Consider the following 23,580-nt stretch of genomic DNA (forward strand, 5'->3'; position numbering starts at 1 on the left):
TCCCCGCACGCGCGCAACCCCATCACCTTTTTTGAAACCGCTCGCGAGGGAAGATCCGCGTCAGTAGAACAATTGACAAGCAACTTGAAAGAGAGCTGACTATTGCTGTGGCATCTGCGCGCGGATTTGGCAGCGCTGTTTGGGAGGAATGTGATGTGCGCAACGTCGAAGGATACGGCGTAAATGATGTTTGCGTTGATGACAGCTGGAGTACGGTCCATCACTTGAGTCTTTTTTTAAAATTCATTTAACCAGCTATTGTCGACTTTTGGTGGAAACCCGTGTAAATGGGAGGGCACCAGGAGGACTGAGACGGATTTTGCAGTCGAGAAAAAATGTGGATAAAACGGAGTGTGGTGCGCAGGTAAGACATTTGGATAGTTTTTTGCATGCTGTTTGCCAGACGTTTGTGAGGTAAGACGTAGAAATGTATTTATATTACATTTAGTGTATACAGAATAACATATTTAATGATGTTGTCTAAAAAAATGCATTTATTTGTTATTATTTTTAAATATACGCCACTGCAAGTTATGAGTCCGCAGGAATTGGTGATTAGATCATATTTTGTCTGGAAAAAATGGTAAAATATAGAGGGTGAAGGGATAACATATGAAGGTTTAATTGAACTACATCGTGTTCTGTTGTTTTGGTGACGGCACTGTTCATGTGGAGGCGTTATAAGGACTGATTTGTTTTGTTTAAAAGAGGAAAATGATCAAAAACTTCTCATCCTGCACACTGGGGGTCGCCAATAGTACAGCTTAAGATACACAGTCTCTCTCTCTCTTTCTCTCTCTGAGACACACGCGCGCAGAAACACGCACGCACGCACACACACATAGGCTCAAGGTTAGGTCTATCAGCTCCTCCACACTTGTGATGACAAACACATGCACGCACTCTCATACACACTCCAACAAAAACCAACACAGATTAAAGTAACTTAGTTTATCTGGAAAATATATATATTATAACTCATTAATAAATCTGCTCCCACAACACCACCATAAATTATGCGAGTAAATGTATGCAGAGAACAGTGCAATTCTCTAAACTTTCCAAGGCTGCATGTGTCATCCAGAGTGTTTAGATGGAGGTGAGGGCTAATCTTTACCCCACTCGACAAAAATCCACTCGCACTTGGCCCCTCCTTTCCTTCCCTGCTGCTCTCACACTACAATAAAACATAGTAATGCAACCAAAGAAGAAGAAGAAGAGGATATTTGCTTCATGTCCCCCCCCCTCCAAATGAAACAGGATGGAGACCACTCTATTCACTCTGACTTATCCAGGAAGTCTGCAAACAAAAGCGGAAATTGAGCCCATTCATTTGGCAGATAATAGAGGGAGGGAAAAAGTCACACTGTGTCATGACATCCAGTCGCCCAGCGGTGAGATTCTCTCCCCTGCACAATCTTATTCCCACCTCTCGCTGTGTGATGGCTGTGCATTTATAGGTTAATAAGTTATAATTTATAAGAGCATTTAGCTTTTGTCTAGACCTGCGTCAGTCAGAGACACTGGCGGGTTTGCCTGTGTGGGACGTGAAACAGGGATGTGTAGGAGCTGCTATGGATGGAAACATATCTCTCTTTTTTTTTTACTTTATAATCTAGCATGTTTCAGATTGTATTTGTCAATACAGTACAATATATAAAAAACACAAAAAGAGCGAAAAACAAATGAGCAGTGAACTAAAGAACAACAACAACTGACTACGAACAGTGAGTGTGAATGCAGCAGCACTGGCTTAAGCAACTGATGGATAGATAACGTATCAATAGATATAAATATGCATAAAATGAACAGCGTTTTCATAAATATAGTCTTATATTATGTCTCATTAAGACAACCCATGGTAATAATTCTGTACGATCGCTCACTTTAAACGTACAATACACAAATCATTGTAAACTAAAAGATGTTCATGTTTCCTCGTTTAGTGTGTGAGGTTTTACGAATGCTGAACAATGAAAATCAGTGTGTTAATTTCATGTAGGATGCCCCTATGATATTGTAATATATAAAGAGAGATTGAAATGTCCCTTATTCTGATTTATTCTGCCTTGCTTTACACTGGGCTGCAATTTAGTTCAGATATTTAATTCATTGTTATATTGCAATGTGGTCAAATAATCATGACACAGCTTCTCACAAACCAGTTTGAGCTCTTAAACTAAAGATAATTTATGTAAAACATAATAATGTGTGTAAAGAAATGGTACACTACAATTATCTCCTGCAGTTTTGCTTTATAAATTACTTACACAAGAGGTCAAATTTGAAATCTTGACCCATGGTTTAAGCACCAATTACTGAACACTGCTCTCTGACTGAGCCCGCTGTTTGATTCAGTTTTGTGACTGTGGAGGGTTTGGAAGGAATAAAAGATTAAACATCTAAATATTTTTTCACACTAACACTGGGTTGTTCAGTGGCTTGACTCATATGTGCATGAGTGTGAGGGTGTGTGTGTGGTTCAGTTCCCTGTGCTTTTACTTGGAATGTCGTTGAAAAAAAAAATTGGCTCTGCCAATGAAATATTTCATGAATTCAGTTTGCATCTCACTCGGGATGAATTTAAATTTGATCTGTGATACGAGCGACCCATTATGGCACAACAATCTAACAAGCTTGAGCCAAAGAGGGTTTCGGTGGAGACTTAACCAGCAGGGATTCATCTCCTCCGATGCTTGGCATCTCCAGGCTCGAACTCTCATGGACGTCACACAGTTTTATGTTCCCCATGGTGAGCTCTCACTCCACTGAGACACTGAAGATGCTATCAGGCCTCGGCACGATACAGCTGCAAAATTGTGCTGACAGAGACACCAGTTGCCTTTCAGAAGGGCTTTATTCGCCAGGTTCCACTTGCTTTTCCACAGGACTGTTAAAGACAGGTGGCTGTTCCTTCTATGTCTCGTTTTTATAGCCTGGATAGAGGAGGGGTCTCTGACCATTCATACATTTGGGAATTGCATCCTCCTATTAATATACCTAAGTGATAATGTTCTTCTGGCTGTTTAGCCTCATGTAAAAAGAAAATTATTATTCCGTTCTGAATATTATCACTGGCTTAATGAAGCAGCGTTTCTAATATATCATACTCCACGCTGAGGTGTTGTCTGTGGAGAGAAAACAATTGCTCCCGCACATCATCATTCATCTGGAGCTGCTTAGGGTGAACATGACCAGTCGTCGTCATTAAAGCGAGCGCTATCAAGAATGCCAGAAGTGCCTCTGCTGTGTGATGGGCCATCAGATATTCAGAGATTCCTGTGATTTAGGTGCCATCTTAATAGCCTCGATGAGGGTTATTAACTTGGCTTCTCTGGAGGGTGATTAACCTAATTTGCAGAGAAATAGGCTGTGTTGCTTCTCTGAGATCCTACTCTCTTGAGATGTATATATTTGTGTGTGTGTGTGTGTGTGAGTCTGTGCATTTGTGCATGTGTGTCATAAATACCCTGTGCTCAGCAGACTGTTAAATCTAGATGGACCAAAACAGGTTGTCCCTGTGTAAAGGGAGTATGAAGAGACAACATAGACATAGATGCTGGTTCATCTGACCGGGCTGAAAATACCACACAGAGAGAGAATGATGAGCGAAAAGGAGAGAAGGCAGCTGGTGCCACAGACAGCGGTCAACCATAAATTACTTACCTGTTCACTGTCATAGTAATTAATGGGGAGGAGATGTAGGCAGAAATGCACCCTAACTGCTTTCAGTTCATTTTCCCGTTTATATATATATATATTTATGTGTCTGTATATAACTGCAGACGATGTGTTAAATGACAGAACTGGAAAAAAATACCATACGCCGTTCAATTGTTAATTGGACACTCTAAATTGACCTCAGTCAGGAAGGGCATACAGTGTAAAACAAACAAAAAAAAAAACCCTGCCAAATCAAATATGCAGATCATCTGCTGTGGCGACCCCCTCACGAGGAAGAAGCAAAAAGAACAAAAACACTGATTGAGTTCCTTCCTAATCTCATATTTGCAGATTCAGATCTCACAAAATTCAAGTCAAAGTTCCCACTATAGCTCCCTCGAATCCGATTCGGTTTAATGATAAGCTCATTACGTTTGGACTTCACCAAACGCGTGTGCTTCTACTGCACCGATGCACATGGAACCAACAGCACAGAGCTCATACTTGATTCATGTAGTGAGCTTTTGTTGGATCAATACTGCCTCTACAAAGGATCAGATTTATCTGTCATGGCCCTTTCCACTAACTGGTCTTTTCCAGACATGGGAGGTGGGGAGGAATGAAGGGGGTGTGGGTAGCATCACTCAGCAGGGACCTTTCTCCTAAAATACTTACAAACAGTAGAAAGGTCATTGATGTATGTGGCATGAGGTGAAGTAAAAACTTCTGACAGCAAAAGGGCCCGCGTTGATTGGAACATAATGCTGTTTCCCAGGCTCTTTTCCACCCAGCATCTCTTTCTGAGTGGGTAGGTCATGCACAATATGGTGGAGGACATTGTGCAGTGGATATAATTAATGGGATGATGCAGCACCCTTGGCTGTTGCTTCTTGGACCCTAGATCCATATGCACACACACACCACTTCTTTCTTTTGTTTGTTCTTAGGTGAATTAAATGTTGACCGTAGCAATGCAACACTGTGTCTTACACTATGACTGTATAGCAACAGCTGCTGCAGCCTCAGAGGCATGGAGAGTGTGTGTGTGTATGTGTGTGCTCTGCCAAAAACATTTGCAAGATTCAACAGCATATTTGCCTCCCAGAGGCCTGTGCCACAGAAGCAATCCATAACTCTCTGGACTCTATGGAGAATCAGCTGTGGTATTTATCTCGCTTATGCTGGGTATCTGGTAAGGACAGCTTAACTCCTACTCCTCACAGCCTCTCCTCTTCAACAACACAAATATAAGCAGCTGATATTCTGGGGGGAAAAAAACACAACCAATGTGTGGAGATTACTCCAAATGGTGCATTTTGATTTATGATGGAATGTTTCGAGGGGAGAAATGAATTAAGCGATTTCACTTAAAGTGCACAGTGGCACACTGGAAGAATGTGCATCTACAAATATACTGAAAATAGCAGCACCCACAATCACAGGCATGTGCACCCACATTGCACCAACTTCCTTGACCTCTGTATATTTAGCTTCTTTGTCAATGCTGTACATGAGATATGTACAGTAACTGCTTTTCAGGGTCCAGAATGTAACATTTAGGAGGCAGAAACTGAATATACTATCCGTACGTGTGTTCGGATGAGAGTATATTCATAGCCTTAGAATTATTTGCAACAAAGAATGGCTTTGCCCACACAAACCTGATACATTAATTAAGACAAAGGCAGAGCAAATGGCAGAGAGGGTGTGAGTGAGTGTTTACATCGTTTCTGTTCCAAAGGCCACTGTAGTTCCCTGATGCAATGGGGAAAGAGAGGTGAGTGGAGGAGTCCTCCTTTTGTTGCATTTTGGAGTGCTACCATTAGACGACACTAATTCTTATACACTATTGTATGTGCCCTATTCTAACAGGAGTTTCTTCTTAACCATCTGTCATTTAAAACCCATTTCAAGCTTTAATTTATTCTTTATTGGTTGACTAATTAAAAAAACATACTCATCAGCAACCACAGTAAAACCAGTTACCTGTTTTAATGATGTGGCTCCTCGGTGTATCGACAGACTCTATCTTGTGAGATGAAACATGTAATGATGTGCAATAACTGTATATTGTTCACAGAGGCAGAATAGTGGGCGACATGTCAGTGCTTAGTGTTTTGTTGTTAAATGAGAGCAGGGCTTGTAACCACCTGGCGAGTCTCTGTGCATCACATTCAGTTGATATTAGTGATGTGTCACTTCGCTGTTGCAGGATCTCGGAGGAATTATCAACTGTAATCAACAAATTAGCAACACAACATAGTGGGAATAGGAGATTTGCTTCCTGTGTATCTTTGGTAATACAGATTGCCATCACAGAGGAATTTGCATGCCTGAGTGTGCATGTGTGTGTACGTGTACACGTGCTGAGTAATATTTACCCTGTCTCTTAGTCTGAAAGCTGAAAGTACACAGCCCCTTTCACTTCAAATAAAGGCAGGAGTGCATAGTCAACAGAGACTTAGAGGCATCACAGCTCCCCTCATAGTAGAAAAATTAATAAATAGCTGCTGTACACTGCAAGAAATACGGGTTCTTCCATAAATTAAGGCTGCAACCACCAACCATTCTGATAGTTGGCTAGTCATCCATTATTAAAATTATTAATGGACGAATCAGATAACATTCTAACCCTGTTTGAGTTCAAAACATACAGCCTAGAAGTGTCCCAGACTGTTTGAAGTAATAACCAAATTGTCCATCAGATGGCACTGTTAGCACAGCTTGGCCTTTATCCATACCATCAACAGTCAGTGCATTTAAATGCATGTTAAAAGTCCGATTTTAGTCAGACTAAGATAATAATTTGGTTTTCTTAAAAGCCACATAGAGTGGTCCTGTTGCACATAATTATATGTTAGTTATGGAGGTCTACTTACACATATTAACCTGTTTTTATGGTCAAAAACCTCCTAGTTGCTGGAAACGAGCCGATAGAAATCTGTCCTTTTTGAAGCACTTGTCAGCCGCGCTATTTCAGACATAAATCTGAGAAGACAGACTGTGTTGTGATTGGGCAGTACCCCGGAAGTGACATTCGGCACACCCGCTCTCAGAAGCGCAGCTCCCCCTTCTGGAATAGTGGATGCACTGCACTACTCATTATCAAAACATTGTTTTAACAGTGTTTAAAAATAGTTTCGTCACGACTCCCCGCCGCAGTCCCTTTTATGACTTTGACCCGGAGTCAGACCCAGAGTCAGAAGACACTGTCGCTCGTGAAACACCTCCACAACGGACGTTATTCTTCTTCTGCGGTTCAATGTACGCAACCGGATGTGTCCGGACTAGTGCCCGGAGCAGGACGATCGGCTGTTCCGAAGAACCGCTGTTTACGTAACTCTAACGGGATTTTCAGAGATCTCGCTGAGCCCGAGATTACAATAAAACACAGCATTCTCAGCAATGGCTGAACTGTTTGTTTTCGAAACTTCAGGGCTTCATAAACAAGGTAATGATGCAGATACACTTAAAAAACAGCATTAATAGGAACTTCCGGTCTAGTTCTGCTTTAATGTCATGTAAACTTGTTAGTCCAACTAAAATCAAGCTAGTCTTAGTCGGACTATCATACCTGGATAATCCAATTAAAAATCTGATTACTCCTGCATGTATACGCTTAGTCAGACTGGAGTTGGACTTGGCGTTCTGTGCATGCAGCAACATTTCTTTCCTAGTATTTGACACGGAAGTAGAAGGAGATTTCTTGTGAGATAAGGTCACTAAACCATGTGAAGTGTCAAGTATTTCTGGTTCTACACCATTGATGTTGAAGCAAAAAAAACCACAAAAGTGCAAACTGAGCTGTTGGCTTACAGCTAAGGCATGAAGTTAGTAGAGCTAACAGTCAGTGCAGGTATCAGACACAAGCTTCTGTCATCACATTTGACACGTCGCACAAAAGGGTTAAATACTAGATGATTTTCTCTACATAAAAAAATGTTGTTCCGGTCCATAGCTTGAAAAAGATGTGTGATGTTTGTCTACAACAAATGTTGTCATACATTTTATGGACAAAGTTGGTCAAAGCCCCCGTAATTGCACACACACAAACAATTGAATGCCAAACACTTGAGATACAGGTGAACATGATTTTCAGCAGATTTGAATCACACACTTGGACCTCTACGTCAACAATCTATCGTCTCTGTGATAAAAGACTGTTGATGCCATATTCCTGAAAAATTTAGTGCACAATGGTGGTAGAGAGGTTTGAAAAAAAGAGAGATTAAAATATAGTTGTCTTTGCTAATGGTCCCTTTTAAGCTTCTGCCATAATATGATACTATTTGTAAGAATTATGGTGCTGATGTGAACAAGTTCAGGACTGTGTGAGGGCATCAGTGTTTGATAATAGAAGTGCGCTGTCATTTTTCTTTCAAACACAACACCTTATTAACAAACATTAAGGCCTGCAGACAGGTGTGATGAATTAGGCGGCTATTTCCCCCAGTGAATAATTCACTTTTGAGTTTGGCAAAATGTGAAGTGCGACTTCAACAATGTGCTAAAGTTTGCTTTCACTGTCATTACAGATTCTTTTGTGTCCACGACTGTGGGCAAGGTGCCAGTTAGAATGAGGTTTAAATGGAATAAAGGAAGAAGCCGTGTAGCCTCATAATTCATAAATATCCAATATGCAGCACCATTCATCAAGGTTACAGAGAATTGCTTTCAGCATTTTGTATACTTTCTGACATTTTCAATTTGCTTTATCATTAACAGTTTATTGAGTTTATTGGACTGGAAAGGCAGCGCTGTCATATTTTTCAAATGCAGACGGCATTTCTCTGAGGAGTTCGGCCTTTGGAACTGGCTGGTTATTTTCCTAAATGACACTTGGGGTTTTCTTTTCAACTATATGCAACTGTAAGTTCTGTCCTTTAAGAGCAAGTGGAGATGATTCCAGTCAATTTAGCCTAATGTCTCAACAGACACCTCAGTTATGTCGGACAATTACTTTTGATCAGAATAGGATGTTTCACTGATCAAAGCGTTAGACTGTGGAGGGGTAATGAGTTGACTAGCAATTACTTGTGGGGTTGTAATGTACACAGTAGAGGACTTTACGGGTACACCTGAACTGATGGACTCTTTACCTGTACGGATTATACGGTTGTGAGCCGTCAGCTTCTATTCTGTTACTACAGGTTCAGGGTTAGTTTAGCTTTATGAGCAATAACCGAGTGGACCAAAGAAGTCTAGACCCCAGTTAAGTCAGACAGTTCTGAAACAGTGGTCAGACTTGCCTGGAGAGTGCAGATGGTAGCTAAATGGTAGTAGCGTTGGGTCTTCTTTATTATACTACATTGTATATTTGTTGCCCTTTTATTTGTTGGTGTTTTATGGCCTCCTTCTGGTCCTTTTTCCTCTGGACTCATTATCATGCATCACTGTGACCATAAACAAACTTTTAATCTAATTTCACAGGTAGGTTTTCCTAGACACTACTTCAATCAGCCAGAGAAGAATGACAGAAAAACAATGTATTATATGAAGTTTCCTGAAGGTTTTATTATATAATTCATGGCTAGACACATGGAAGTAGACAGAAAGTTAAGCATTTATTAGGTCGGTATGATCTGTAATGTACAGCAGTTTAGTTTCTGCTAGCGACTTTGCACTTTGCCACTGTCAGTGATGTTACAATGGCAAATGTAACATGTGTGAGTAAATGAATATCAATAAAATATCACGTGTTTTTTTTATTTAACAAAGATGTAAGTCAAAATGATGAATGCCTTGACTTGATTTGATTAAAGTGAAAAAAAAACAGGTTACGCATCTACGTTTGTGTGTTTGAAAGATGAAATGATCATCAGCAGGCACATGATGACCCTTAATGTCTACATGTTTTAATGGCAACTCACACAATAGCTGCTCAGACTGGACCCAGTCAGGTTGACCCATGTATTCAACCTGACTATCCAACATAATGTTTGGTGAAACATCAAATGCTGACATTTTTGCAGAATCGTTTTGCTAAGAAGGTGGTTTGAGTCTGTGAGGGATACTCAGTTTATACTATAGGTTTTGTAAGTCTGAATAAACACATGTATTTGAGCTGGAAAAGAAGAGTATGTTGTTTTATACAAGGAGAGAGAACACACAAGAGGAGCAGAACAGTCTGGTTATGTCTTTGTGAAGGTTGTTGAACTAAAACAACAACACTCCCTCACTCTCTTTGAGATTTTCGCTCTGTGCAAGAGTTGTGCACCGTGAGAGGCTCGAGATGACGTACGTCCCTGTATTTGTACAGAGTTATGTGAGAAGACTGCCTTTAATTTATTGTTTTATATGTTGAACAAAGATTTAGTTGGCCTAATCGTCTGCTTTGACCCATGCAAACAGACAATAACGCAACACTGCTAAATTAAAGTTGCAATACAAATTCTTGTCACATGCATTAAAAGACCATTAGTGTGTTTCAAAGTGTGGTCCGGTAGCTGACGTCACACAGTCCTGTCATGCAACACTCAAAACCAAAACAACACAATTTTCGGCAGGAAGCAATGCTGTTCAAATCCATAGTCCTATAAAACCAGCAGCATATATAGCTGGAAACTTGTTTTATCACTGGCTGTATTATATAAAAAATGGTGGACCTGTTGTTGTTGTGCCCTGTGATGTTAAACAGTAGGAAACGAGCAAACGGGAGAGCATTTTACCGGATCACGAAGATCCTGAGGGAAAGCAGAGTTGGATCGCAGCCATACAACGGCCATAAAACACATATCAGCATAAAAGACAGAGTAATGGCCGGCCACAGGCAACAGATTCTGCGTGTGTACTGATCATTTCATACCAGGTGCAGAATCCAGTTCTACCTAACTTGAATAGTTTTGTTTGTTTTTACATGTTTTTATCACAATGTTAAGTGTTCTCCAGAGTAGGACGCTGTAAAGTTTGTCAGAAAGTTAAAGATGTCAGATACTGCAAGTCTGGAATAATGTGCGCTCTGGCTATTTCCACACACGGAATACTAACACCCTGGGGCGATGTAAGGGTCAGATATATTCAGAGATAGAGCAGATATATTGCTCAATCTCCGTGAATTTAGAGTGTGCAGTAAACTCTGACGGCTTGAAACCGGCATTGCCACTATTAATCTTTGCTGAAGCTCTTCCTGTCACCGCAGAGGTTGTAAACCAACTGAGTCACGTGGCGTCCGGAGCTCTTAAGTCAAAACAAAGCTACCGTGTATTGCTTTGTGCAAATGTCTGATGCTGCTCACATGAACACATTATGCTTATATGATGCCTCTTCACTTTTAATTTGTTATAACCTGACTTATAGAAAAGAAAATGCTTTAGAGGCTGTGTTGTTGTTATTGCTTTCAAACTCATACCCTAGAGTTTTACCTTGTACCCCATCAAGTCTTAGTCATCAGTCAGTTATCATGTCCTGAGACAGTGTGTTACATTCCAGGACAACTGGACCAGGAAAAATGATGCATGATAATGTTGATTGAAGTATTCTGATTATTATTAGTACTAGTACCAACACTATAGTCCTAAATGAAATACAAAAATGAAATGAATTTAAAAGGACCGGTGTGGTTTTATTTTGTTTTCCTTGACATGTTTGATAGTTGTGATTTGAAGATTCACTAAACAATGACAGACAAGTAAAATCAACTATTTGATGGAGCTGTTAACAACTAAAAAGCATCTGAATGGAGACACTGACTACACTTAAAAGTGACTATTGGGACTTTAAAGTGGCATGACTTTGAGTTACACAAGCACCACATGTATCATAACACTATACTCATGTACTTGTAATGTAAATAGTTACTTATCACCACTGATAATTCATCACATTTTTGCTTAATGTCAGATTTCTGCTTTTAATTCCTGACCAGTGAACATGCTGGTCTCCCTTTCTAACTCTTGGGGAGCAAGGACATCTGTCTCAGGCTGAACTGTAGATCAGTTAAAAAGACTTTAACAATCCTAAAAACATGGGTTAATCTCCAACATTACCAGGTAAATGTCTCAAATCTCAATATTTCACAAAGGAGTCTGGTGCATTTAGGAACAGCACTGCTGATCATGATGCGACCGGCGAGTGGCATCACAAAAGTGCTGAACAAATAGTTTTAACTAACTGATTTTAATGATTCAGTTACACTGAAAACAACTGCTTAAGTCACTTGTGACTTGTTTGTGTGTGTGTGTCGCATGTAAAACGAAGTCACGGTAGTTTCATGCAGCAGTGCAGTGATGACGTTGCACTTACTCTGTACTATATTGTAATGGGAAACCAAACTAAACGGTGCCCTGTCGAGGCGAGGCAAGCTGGGACCATATGTGGAAAAGGGGCTGTACAGTCATTTACATTTTAAAAGTAAAATATCTGATATTTGTAAAATAGAATACTTTTATAAAGTGCCACTTTATCTTCATGTATTATGCCTTGAAAAAATATGCCAGGCTGATCATTTTTGATACATTTGTTTGCTGTGTTTCAAAGAGTTAATGTTGTTAACTTTAGTTGTTTATCGCATTCCTGCTTGAGTCTATCGGGGTCTTTGCAGTACGTCTCTGCTGACCTCCTCTCGAAAACAGTAATTATTCTGGGTCAGACACGTCTCAAGCTACATGCTGGAATTAATGGAAGTGGGAAGGACAGAGAAGGACTGTTATCATGGCCTCATTTTCTCAATATGCTGCAACTGAGGCCAAAGAAATAAATGTTTTCCCACACTAATCCCAGAGGACTCAGAGTAATTTATTAGAGGTGGTGTGAATTTATGTGTTTTCAATAGGACAGCAAGGCAATTACCAGTATATTAAGGCCATTTCAAAAAAAGTGGGAGTGATGTGAGTACATACGGACCAAGGTTGTGGTTGATGTTCACTTAGAGGTCGGTTTAGTCTTTGAACTTTTTTTTATTTTTATTTTTTTTTTTTAAGCTCACTAAGACTTGAAGGTGCACTTGTGATTTTAAAGTGCTGCTTATGCACAGGTGCACTCCTTCATTACTGACAGCTTCACACTGTCATCACAGTGTGACACTGCACTATGTCATCGACGTACTGTAAATCCACCAAGCAGTCTCCAAGCAGTGATCCACGGAGCAGAAGACTCCTGTTTCCTGCTGTTGTCACCGGGGGGTCACTCAGACATGCATGTTGTGTTCTGCCACTAAATGTATTGATTGTACAATGTTGATACACCAAGACAAAGCTTTTATGGTCAACGTAGTGGCATCAGGGTTTGAAGTAGTGGCCCAGGGTTTTAGTGCAGGGTTTTTAAACATGTATAAACCTGCATAAACCTGCTTTCATGTACATAAACCGGCCGTCAAAAAACAAAGCATTTAAACGCATCACAGAACAGAACAGAGGAATGTGTCATGAGACAAGTGACAAGTCCAGTGCAGTGTTTCCGTGTTTCATCATCTTTAACTTTGATCCACCCTTCAAATCAGTGGAGACTGAACAATTTTAGGTCACTGCTTGAAAGGTGCGTGTCGCGCTGTCGTACAGGGAAAGGTGCAGTGTCAGTGTCTAGACTGCCAAAATAAAGTCGATGGAGAAATTTGAAACTCAAAAGCATTTCGATTTGTGCACAGAGTTGTATGTGGATGATATATAACATGGGAACAAGGGTTGTTGGAGCACATACAAATCCCTCTGACATTTATTATTATTTAAAACCTAAATCCTGTGAGGTTAATAAATATGAATAGTGTTTCACATATCATGAATGTTTCATGCAGAGAATTCAACATTTCGAAAATGGAGAAAAAAAAAAATTGTAGGACAGCAATTGAATTTGAGTATTGAGAAGTGATATCTTTCATTTTTCTAAAGCATGTGTTTAAAGGACAATCAAATGGATTTGCTCTAAGGAGGCTCCAAAGAATGAAAACAGAATAGATAAGGTAATGCCTGAAGTTTCCAGCTCACCATTCAGTCAAATTGCTCTTTTAGCAGAGAGGATTTCTCTTTGTGAGTGGAAAAGTAATATCTATATGCAGTATATTGCATATATTGTACATGAATGTACAATGTAAGGTTTTTTTTTTATGCACGTATGTAGAATGAAGCTGTCAAATGCAGCTTGCTTTGCCGGCGAGGTCCTATCTGCACTCCTGTGTGCCCCTGCCCTCACAGCGAGTCATCTGAAAGGAGAAGTGTCCTTGTTCTATGGCCTGGATGTTATCAGAGAGTTTTTACAGCCCAGAGGGGGAAGACGGTCACACAGCTTCTTCCCTGTTCTCGTCTCTTCTTTCTCCATCTTTGTCACTCACTTAGGGTAATGCAAATGTGCACTCCATATCCCCACCATCTCTATTTTAAGCGTCTTCTCCCCAGTGTGAACCGGCTGTGCTTAGTAGCTGGCAGAATCAGGGAAGGTGGAATGAATGGAGACACATTGTATGAGCTCTCACCATGCAGCATACCTCCGCCTTTGGTGTATTCTCAATCCGTAATCCTTTAAAGTTGTTCACTCGAGCAACGTGGCTAGTGGAGCTACTTAACAGCAGTAGTATCTCAGTGTGCATGCATGATTGTAAAAAAAAAATAAAAATAAACAACATACTACTCACTCATTCCCCCGCAGGCCTTTGAGAAAAGCAATGTCATGGTTTACAGATGAAGATGCTATAAATACACACCTCATACAATGAGCCACACAAGCACTGGATGCCACAGTGAATGTATGCAACTAGAAACATGTATCTATACAGACACTGTCAAAGAAAAGATGAACATCTTGTTCTATCAGAGATTCTCTCTCTCTCTCTCTATATATATATATATATATACGTATGTAGTATTTAGTAATTAAAGGTCCTATATGTGAGACATTTATTGTAGGTGATTAACTGGCCACTGTACATCGTCGCATTGAAATTTTTCATTGCTTCACTGATAGCTTTATTTACAATTTAAGATTTAGTTTAGAGCCTACATATTCTGTTTATGTTATGGAAAAAGGGTTTAAGTTCTGCCCCGTTGTAGATCAGTCTTTCAGTTTGTGCAGGAAAGAGTACTGATGTTACCTTTATCTAGATCTGAATTAAGACTTCACTCTTAACACGCCTTTGTCTAAAACATGATGAGGTTCTCCTCCGTGTGCTGATGCTGGCAGTAGAATATGTTGTGTTGATCTGTAAGGTCAAGTGTCTGGTTTAGAAGTGTAGAGGCTTAAGTATCTGAAATTGGTTCAACACAAATGAATATCAGGAAAAGCTCCAATTTCCTCAAAGGAAATATTCAACACGACTACTGGCAACAATAAACACTACAGTACAACTGGAGTATCACTTAGTTTCTGAACTCCTGTCTCTATCAATGGCTTTACTTTGTGAGTAGACAGCACAGTACTTTTATCACTTGATTATCCCCCGTTTAGATCAAATTAAATATGTAACTGTCTATTTATTGCATGAAAGTTATTCCAGTCAATTCAGTAGAAATAAGTTTCTCATTTAGATGAATTCTGCTTATAAATGCTTGCAAAGTCTCATTTTAACTTCTTCTTGCTGTGTCTGTTTGGACCCACCAGAGAAAACCACCCACTGCAGCTTGAAAGTTCATGAACTGCAGTTGGCGAAACCTTTTCCCCAGTGGATCTTTTTTATTTTATACCAAGTGCCGTTTATAGCAGTGTGTGGGAGAGACATGGATACCACAGTTCAACACCAGCGAATGCTTCATCAATTGCTGGTGCTATACTGAGTAAAACCACTGGTTCGTTGTTTCGGACTCTGAAATTGCTAACTAAAGGCAATGTTGACACATATTTCCCAAGGCAGGAAAAACCCCACTGAGAAGTTCAACAACAAAAAACAGTCAACCACTGACTCAATCTAAAACCTGCCCGGCAGATAGCATCACATCACACGCAGCTTTTCAGTGGAGGTGGAGTCACCTTCAACAAGGCACCTTTCAAATGCTGTGTTGGCTGGAAAATAGTGTGTGCTGAGTGGCAGGACTGTGGAGACCATGCTGATAAAAGGTCTTTTAATGGCAGCCCGGAGACACAGGGCGCGTGGATTGAAGGCAGCCTGCCTTCTTCCCCTCCCTCAGGTGGGAAGCTCCATCTGCTGAGGCTTCACTTCTGCAAACTCCCAAGAAGTTCTAATTAAGACCTACTTCACACAAGTGATCACAGCGTGATGATGACTCCAGAAGTGGGCCACAGATACAGTGCAGAAGACAATTAATAGGTGCAATATCTGATTAGCTGTAGAGATAATAATTTTCTTCTGCTGGGTCGACCATGAGTTCAAGGAGTCAGAGAATCTTTCATCATCTGCTTGTACTCCCATGGTAATAATCCATATACACTACAATAATGATACAGGCTCTAAATTCAGACTTTTTTATTCCCTTGTGTTTATTGCAGCCTTAATGTATTGTTAACTGCCAAATTTTACTATACGCGTGACATATTATGATTACTAAAACACTGAGGCTCTGTGCAGCGTTTGAAAAGGCTTCAGAAGAGCCTTTTAAGTTGACCTCGTTCAGAATCACTATATTTTGCCCTTTGTTTCATTGCGTATCTGTGCCCCACTGGCACATGAATTACAGAATTTCAGCGCATAATAGCCTACATAGCACTCGATTACTTTGATGTTTTCTGAGGGAAGAGCAGATTTATCAGGCACTGGGCATTTGCTTATCTTTTGTCAAGATGCCTGACATTTGCAAGGCTTAAATACATGTATGTAATGTGACGTGTTTCCCATTCTAGAAGATACAATTAGAGTTAGTTAACCCAAGTTCCCTGAAATCACACATACTCTTCAAGCAAATAATAGGTCAGAGGGGAAAGCTAATCTGTACAACATCAGCTAAATCAGCAATGTATACTTTAACTGATATCTGAATAAGCCTGAATAAATATTAAATAAGCAAACAACTGGTATTTGCTTCATATGGAAGCCTTATCCCAATTTTACCTGATTAGCAAGCCAAACATTAAATAATATGCCAATTCTGAGGTGTTGGCACTTAAGTCTCAAGCCTGAAAACCAACCAGTTACAGCACATGAGATCTACATTGAATGATAAGTGCTTCCTCAACATGTGCGATTAGCATTTACTCATGTAGATGTTGCATCGGATCATTGCTCACTCAATGCATACACATGATGAGTCATCGGTGTTGCCAAGATGTAAGATAACTATCATATTTGTGTGATAATTTCATTCACTGTGCGATGTACAATCAGTCATTTTAAAACGAAATATCACCAAATGTACGATTATTTGACCGTTTCACTGATTGAAGTCCAATCACATCAGTAGGCATGAGACATGCCTGTCAATCACCAATTTGGAGCATCAGTTGACACGGTCAGTTGTATTCAAGGGAAAGGTTTGAGTTTTAGTTATTTTATTCAGTTCATTCAGTTTAGGAGAATTGCAATTATGAGTTCAAAGGACGGAGGTGACTGGCAGCAAGGCGGCCATGGCCATGGGCACAGATTGTCACATGCGATGTTGGATGTTTCTCAAAAGCGCTGTATGTACTGTATATCTTTTGGCTTTTATTGTGAAGGATAGACTGTTTACTTTGTGAAGCAACAAATAGTTGATCATTTTAAAGCCACCGTATAATATTTCTGTATTTTCCATCTGGCAACACTGTGAGTCATTAACCATTTTAGTGTTTTAGTACGAAGTGATGCTGCACACACAAGACTGTTGGCCGTAAACTATGACTAAATTATGAATAAGGCCTGGGTCATCTTCATAACAGTCAGAGTGTAACTCGTGACGGCGTCTGATTCAAACTATTTCATGGTCTCCTTTGGCATTTTCGGTTTTCCTCACTCAGATTATCTGGGTTGGAAGCATTTGATCAAGCAAAGCTCACATAAATTCATGTCGTGGAGACACAGCGATCCTGCGACTGCACATTTGCGACAGCCGTTTGCTGTTGCTGAAGAAGACGGGAGGGCCGTGGTGATTGTGTCAACTCGAGTGCTTTAGTCATTGTGCTGCTGACAACAAGAACCCTCAACTGCTGCTCCAGCTGAATTCACATATCATCAAAGTGTGAGCGAGGCTGGAATCCAGCTAGGGCTGGGCGATATGGTCTAAAAATAAAATCCCTGATAAAAAAAATTAGATTTTCGATTTAAATTGATTTTTTTTTTCTACTAAAGACAAAATGATTATTCATATGATGTACTATGTGTAAATGCATGACGTTTTACACACACATACACACTGTTTCAGTGTCAGTTAATTAAACTATTTGAAATACGTCCTCCATAACTGTAGCACAGACTCTGTGTCTGTGTCACGGTCTCTGGACTACAAATACACAGACAGCGTGATGCCAGTCGTGGACCAGACTACTGTGTTAAATATTGAGATTTCCCTGAGAATTTTTGGAGATTAACCCAGGTTTTTGGGATTGTCAAATATTTTAAATTATCTACAGTTTGCCACTGTTCGGCTTGATCCTACATACAGCAGTAGCTTGCCGCTCACAATCAGCGGTGCTCTCCCTGTGCTACTATCTTTTGTTGAAATGGACTTAAAGGGACACTGTGTAGTATTTATGGGTTTATATAACCCAAAATCCACTTTTTTATACATATTATGTGCTCCTGCATTGTCTAGTCGCTGTATAATATTTTTTGTCTCATTTTCGTAGTGTTTCAAAAAGTCATGTAAAATAACATGGTCGCGAGCCGCGGTTGCATAGCCACTGTTAGCAGCGAGACGCCATGTTTCTACCGGAGCCTGTAAGGACAAACGCGAGAGAACAAATCAAGCGTCGCTTTACTTGTAGCGGAAGTCCCGCCTCCACTCTCTCGCTTCCTCTGCTACGGCCGCGGTAGCTCGCCCTCTCCCTGCCTCACGAACCTCATCTGCTGACACAGAGAAAGACAACGAGGACGACATTTGACCAGCTGAGGACACCGTATCGCTCAGGGAAGGGAGGGGGTGAGCAGAGGAGCAGTTCTTTGTTGTAAATTTCAGCCTCTCCACTAGATGGCACTATAAACTACTTACTTCACCTTTAAAATAAAGTTTGCAGCGTGCAGTCACTTGTTCCACTTCTATCGCCGACCCAAACCAGTTCCAAATCAACAACTGAAGTCACTAGTTCTTTCTTGGGAACCCAATTCTCACACTCGTTTGCAGTAGCCGTGTTTTCGCTTTGTGTGCATCTGTGTGCATATCTGGAGGGGAAACGAGGCGGATGTATCGCCCAGGCCTAAATCCAGCAGTACAACAACCACAGTAGCACGACACGTCAACAATCATATAGACAACGCACATTGGTGAGACACATCTACCTTTTATCTTTACGACATAATTGGCCTTTTTTTTTGCTCAAGCATTTGGTTCAGGATTATTCTGTGAATCTCTTTTACTAACTTCAAAGCCTACTTTTCATTCATTTTGGTCTTTCGATGGCTTTGTGTTGGTTATATGAGGTTTCCAATTCAAGGGCAGGTAAATGCTATTAAGTATCTGTGTGCGATGGATTACATTTCTTCTACAGCACAGCATGAGTTGTGCAGAGGAAAGCGAGGATGGAAAAAGAATGCCCTCTTGTTTTCAGCGTTTGCACGATTGACACGATTGCACGTCTACTGTTATAATGCTCAGTTCTACTTGGTATCTATTTTGAGAAGTTTTCTATCATCTGCAAGTCTGTACATTTTTGACAGCCTGTTTTGGCCATGGTCATGCCGTACACATGATTGCAGAATATTATTTATTCATGGCCAAGTCTCAAAAGCAATTGAGCTGTGTAAATCAGAGCTTCAGTAACATGTCAATATTTTAACAAAATGGAAAACCCTAATTATGTACTAGACTCAAGCATGAAGTTCATGTGATTAACTTGGAGAGCCTGTCAAGGAATAATCCTAACCCCCCTGACAGTGGCATTTGTAGAAAGCTGCAGAATAAGTTGGAAGTAGATTTGCTGAATATAGTACAGCTTTAACTGGAACGAGAGAGAGAGAGAGCGAAAGAGAGAGGGAGGAAGAGAAGTCAAGCTTACTGAATCCTCCTCCGGTGCTTTTTCACATTTGGACTGAGAAATATAATCCAAATATATTACTCAGAAATATCACATCTTACATGTACTGTTACATCACTGAGTTTCTGTTGAGTCTACATTGCTAGATTTTTGGAAAGCAGAGCTCTGGATCACACACACACACACACACACACACACACACACACACACACACACACACACACACACACACACACACACTGGTTTATGCAGCTAGTGTAACTAAACCCCTATAGCACTTTTTTCAGATAAAAAAACAGTGTATATGGATATACATCTACTGCCTCTCTGGTCAAACACCAGTTGCTGCAATTCTATTTTGCCTATGGCTTTCTTACACTTCCCTTACATCACCGGTACCTTCTTTCATCACCCTCTTGTCTAGTCACTACGAGGCATGTTGTCCCAGACCCCTCCCCCTTTTATAAAAGTCATAGCTGCATGTTGCACCTTGTCAGCGCTGAGGATTTTCCACTTGACTACTATTCAGTGTCAGGTTCACTGCCAGACCACCCCCCTGCACAGTTCCCCACTTTCTCTCCATCATCCTCTCTGTGACTTAGCTTCAAGCTCACTTGAAGCTAATTGCATTTTCAATTTCAGGCATTGGGCAGAGTAATGGTGTGTTGCCACCAGCATATTACCGGGTACCAGGTACTTTTTTGGTACCTGCTCTGGCAAGGTTCCAAGCGAGCTGAGTAGGTATGCGTGACGTTGTCAGACTGCCGGCCACTGAGTGTCGTCACAGGAAGAGACAAAACAATGTGATCAATGCCAAACTGCAGATCAGTTTAAAAAGACTTAACAATCCTAAAAACAAATCCTGCCGCTGTATTTCAGTTCAATAACTGTGTGGTGGTGGAGTCAGTGCTCTGGTCATGGAGGAAGTACTGAACAAATAGTTTTAATGAACAGATTCTAATGATTCAGTTACATTAAAACAACTGCTCTACAAGTCACTCATGACTAGTCTCTAGTCACTCATGTGGGTAGGTACTTTTTTCTTAGTGAAACCCAACCTAAACCATGCCATGCCATGCCGAGGCGAGCTGGGACCATAGTGGAAAAGGGCCATAAGCCTCAAAAGAGGGTGTTTGTTACCTTTTAAGGACTTGCACTGACCTCTATGTACTTCTACAGTCTAAACACCAAGTGTTATTCCTAACCTTAACCATAACCAGTTAATGCCTAACCCTAACCTTAACCTAACCACAATTAAAATGTTGGCCCTAATCTTTACCAGTTCTTTAGAAATGAGGTTCTGCCTCATTAGGACCAGGTTTTTGTCTCCATTAGGACTACTGGCCCTCACAAGGTCAGAATACACACACACACACGCACGCACGCGCACACACACACTCTGTGGTTCTCTTTTGTCTGTGTTTCTGTGAGCAGAAGCCCAGGCTGCCTCCTTCATCTGTCTGTTATACTTGATAACAGCTAGTCTTTAGCTGACCTTCAAACCTGAGTCCTCCAAGGCAAAAGACATACTAATTAAAGGCTCAATACCTTTAAAAATAGTCTTACCATGTCTGTCTCCAGAATGGGCTTGACATATGGAACCTCAGGCCCGTTGGATCAGTGAGCGTTGTCAAATAGAGAGTAGGTTGTCAACTTTAATGTTCTCCACTGGTTTTCAGCTTAATGTGTTATTCCCATGAATATCCATTAGCCTGCCTTAGTTCCCCCACTGGGACTGAATGTACAACCACGTTGCTTTGTGGTGATAAGAATGTGAGGAGGGGGTAGCTTGAGCTCGGAATCAGAAGTCACAATCTTCACTAAAGGGATTTCCTGCCATATTCTCAGGGTTTAATGATATTCTGAAGTCAGTAATGATGGTGTGATACAGCATGTGCTCAGGAAAAAGGGAAACCAGACACACATTCCCACAAGAAAGCAATCTGCTTTGCAGTGAATACTAAATTTTATCTGCCATCTGTGCAGGATACTGTACCTCCAAGTTATATTTCCGTTATATGAGGATGTCAACCTGTATTATAGACATAATTCTTAAATTATGATGCTGCAGGTTTATGACATGTCATTGGCAGTAGTATTTTACAGTGCCCTACACCAGCATATTAACATGTATTTTTGGATTATATATATAAACATTATTAACCCTTTAAAACTGACTGTACCGCTGACAACAGAGAACAGTTGGTGTCGCACTTTTTAGTTTCAAAACTAAACTATTTCTTGGGGGACCAGACTAACAGCAGGCGAGTTCTACGGTATGTAACCAAGATATAAAACTCAGGACTGTGTAAAAGACTGTGGATCAATGAACATCTTGCCCAGGCCAGAGCCAAGGGACACTAGGTAATGGCGATCAACTGGGAATATGAAATACATTCAATATGGGATGTCTGCTGTTACCATCCTGCTTAGAATATTTAATACATAGTATGCTATCATGTTACCGTCTATCCACTACTGTTACTAGAAAAACAAACTCTCTGCACCTTTAACACCCTTGGATTGATTTTATGAGCCTAATTTCCTCGCTGACTGTATAATGTATTCGAAGATACATACCTCCACTTCCTCGCTCTGCATAAATGTTAAGCCCAGATGGTTCTAAGCAGCACTAAAGTATATTTTACTGGCTGGCAAGGTTCTAACCTCAAATTAAAGAAAAAGTATTCAAATGATTTAAGTATTTATTTAGGGTTAGATGATAAGTTACTTAGCTCTAAATTACACAGTCATTATTTTAAATGCGCTTATAAACATTTTACATGCACATTTTCTGTTAACACCAATAATTAAATGTGCTTTTGATTCATTAGACTTCATTATCGGTTAAATATCAGCTTGTTAACATCCTAATGTGTAAATGCTACACAACATCGGTATTGTGTATACATGACACAGTGTACACATTGTGTGTGTGTGCGTGTGTGTGTGTGTGTGCAAGCTGAATGATAAATATTCATCACAATAAACTAATATGACTGTTACAAGACCTTTAAAAATAGTTGTACATCATCATCATCATCTCGTCAACTTTCCTGTTTATGAAGCCTTATTGTACAATAAGTACATCATTTAAATGTCAAGTTAACTGATCACCTTTCGTGGCCATTTATTATCCAATAAGTGATTAAAATATTTATGTTGTTGCGCCTTGGAATGTCATTAGGAACAATACAGCCTCGATGCAAAATTACATGATAAAAAAAAGTATGTCGGGTGAAGGTTAACAGAGGAAAAGGGTAAGCTACCGTAAAGAAAGATGAGCAGTTGGCTTGGTTAAGGTTTATGAAACTGATGATTGTTCAGTCTAAAGAGTCAACCTGAAGCTGTTACAATAGAAAATGAGCCCTGTGCTGGCCAACTGTTGTATCAGTGTTGGACACATTCCTCATTTTTTAACGGTTAGCTATTTGAGAGCTTTGGTCCTAATTATGACACTAAAGAATAAGTTGATGCAGCAGTAAAAGCGCCCATAAAACCATTTATAACACTGCTTACTGGGCAAAAAGTGGAAGTTTCACTTTTTTATTTGGTGTCCTTCGGCACCAAAGCTTCGGTCTATGACGTGTTCAGAAAGTTTTCTTTTGTGAATTCATTACCTCAGTTCACAATTGTACGGTAATTAAAAAAATAATACAAGTCTGCAACCTCCTTTATTCCACGTCAATGGTCTGTGGATTTATTCATCTGAACACCTTTGTTGCACAGAATAAATCGACTCTCAGAAATTTGACTGGAGCGTTTAAGTTTTAAGGACCTTCATGGTCAACCATGGTTTTGTCTGATCCCTTTTGTGGATCATATTATTCATGATTAGTAACAAACTGTTTTATGATCACATACTGAGTTAATTTGTCTGGGGAATAAAACATAAATAACTTTTAGTGTACCTGTGTGATTTCAGTCTAAGGTCAAGGC

General features: G+C 40.2%; 1 protein-coding gene across 1 annotated transcript in view; it reads left to right on the forward strand.

Moving 5' to 3' along the window:
• Window positions 1-335: 335 nt before the first annotated feature.
• Window positions 336-23,580, forward strand: part of ajap1 (adherens junctions associated protein 1) — a gene marked incomplete at both ends in the record, with an annotated part of 43,825 nt that continues 20,580 nt past the window's right edge. Inside the window, one exon of the mRNA XM_083895347.1 lies at window positions 336-364. Coding sequence (XP_083751473.1) covers window positions 336-364 — 29 coding nt within the window. The remainder of the gene's footprint in view (window positions 365-23,580) is intronic.

This window comes from Microchirus variegatus, assembly GCF_963457635.1.
Source record: "Microchirus variegatus genome assembly, chromosome: 9".
Taxonomy (NCBI): Eukaryota; Metazoa; Chordata; class Actinopteri; order Pleuronectiformes; family Soleidae; genus Microchirus; species Microchirus variegatus.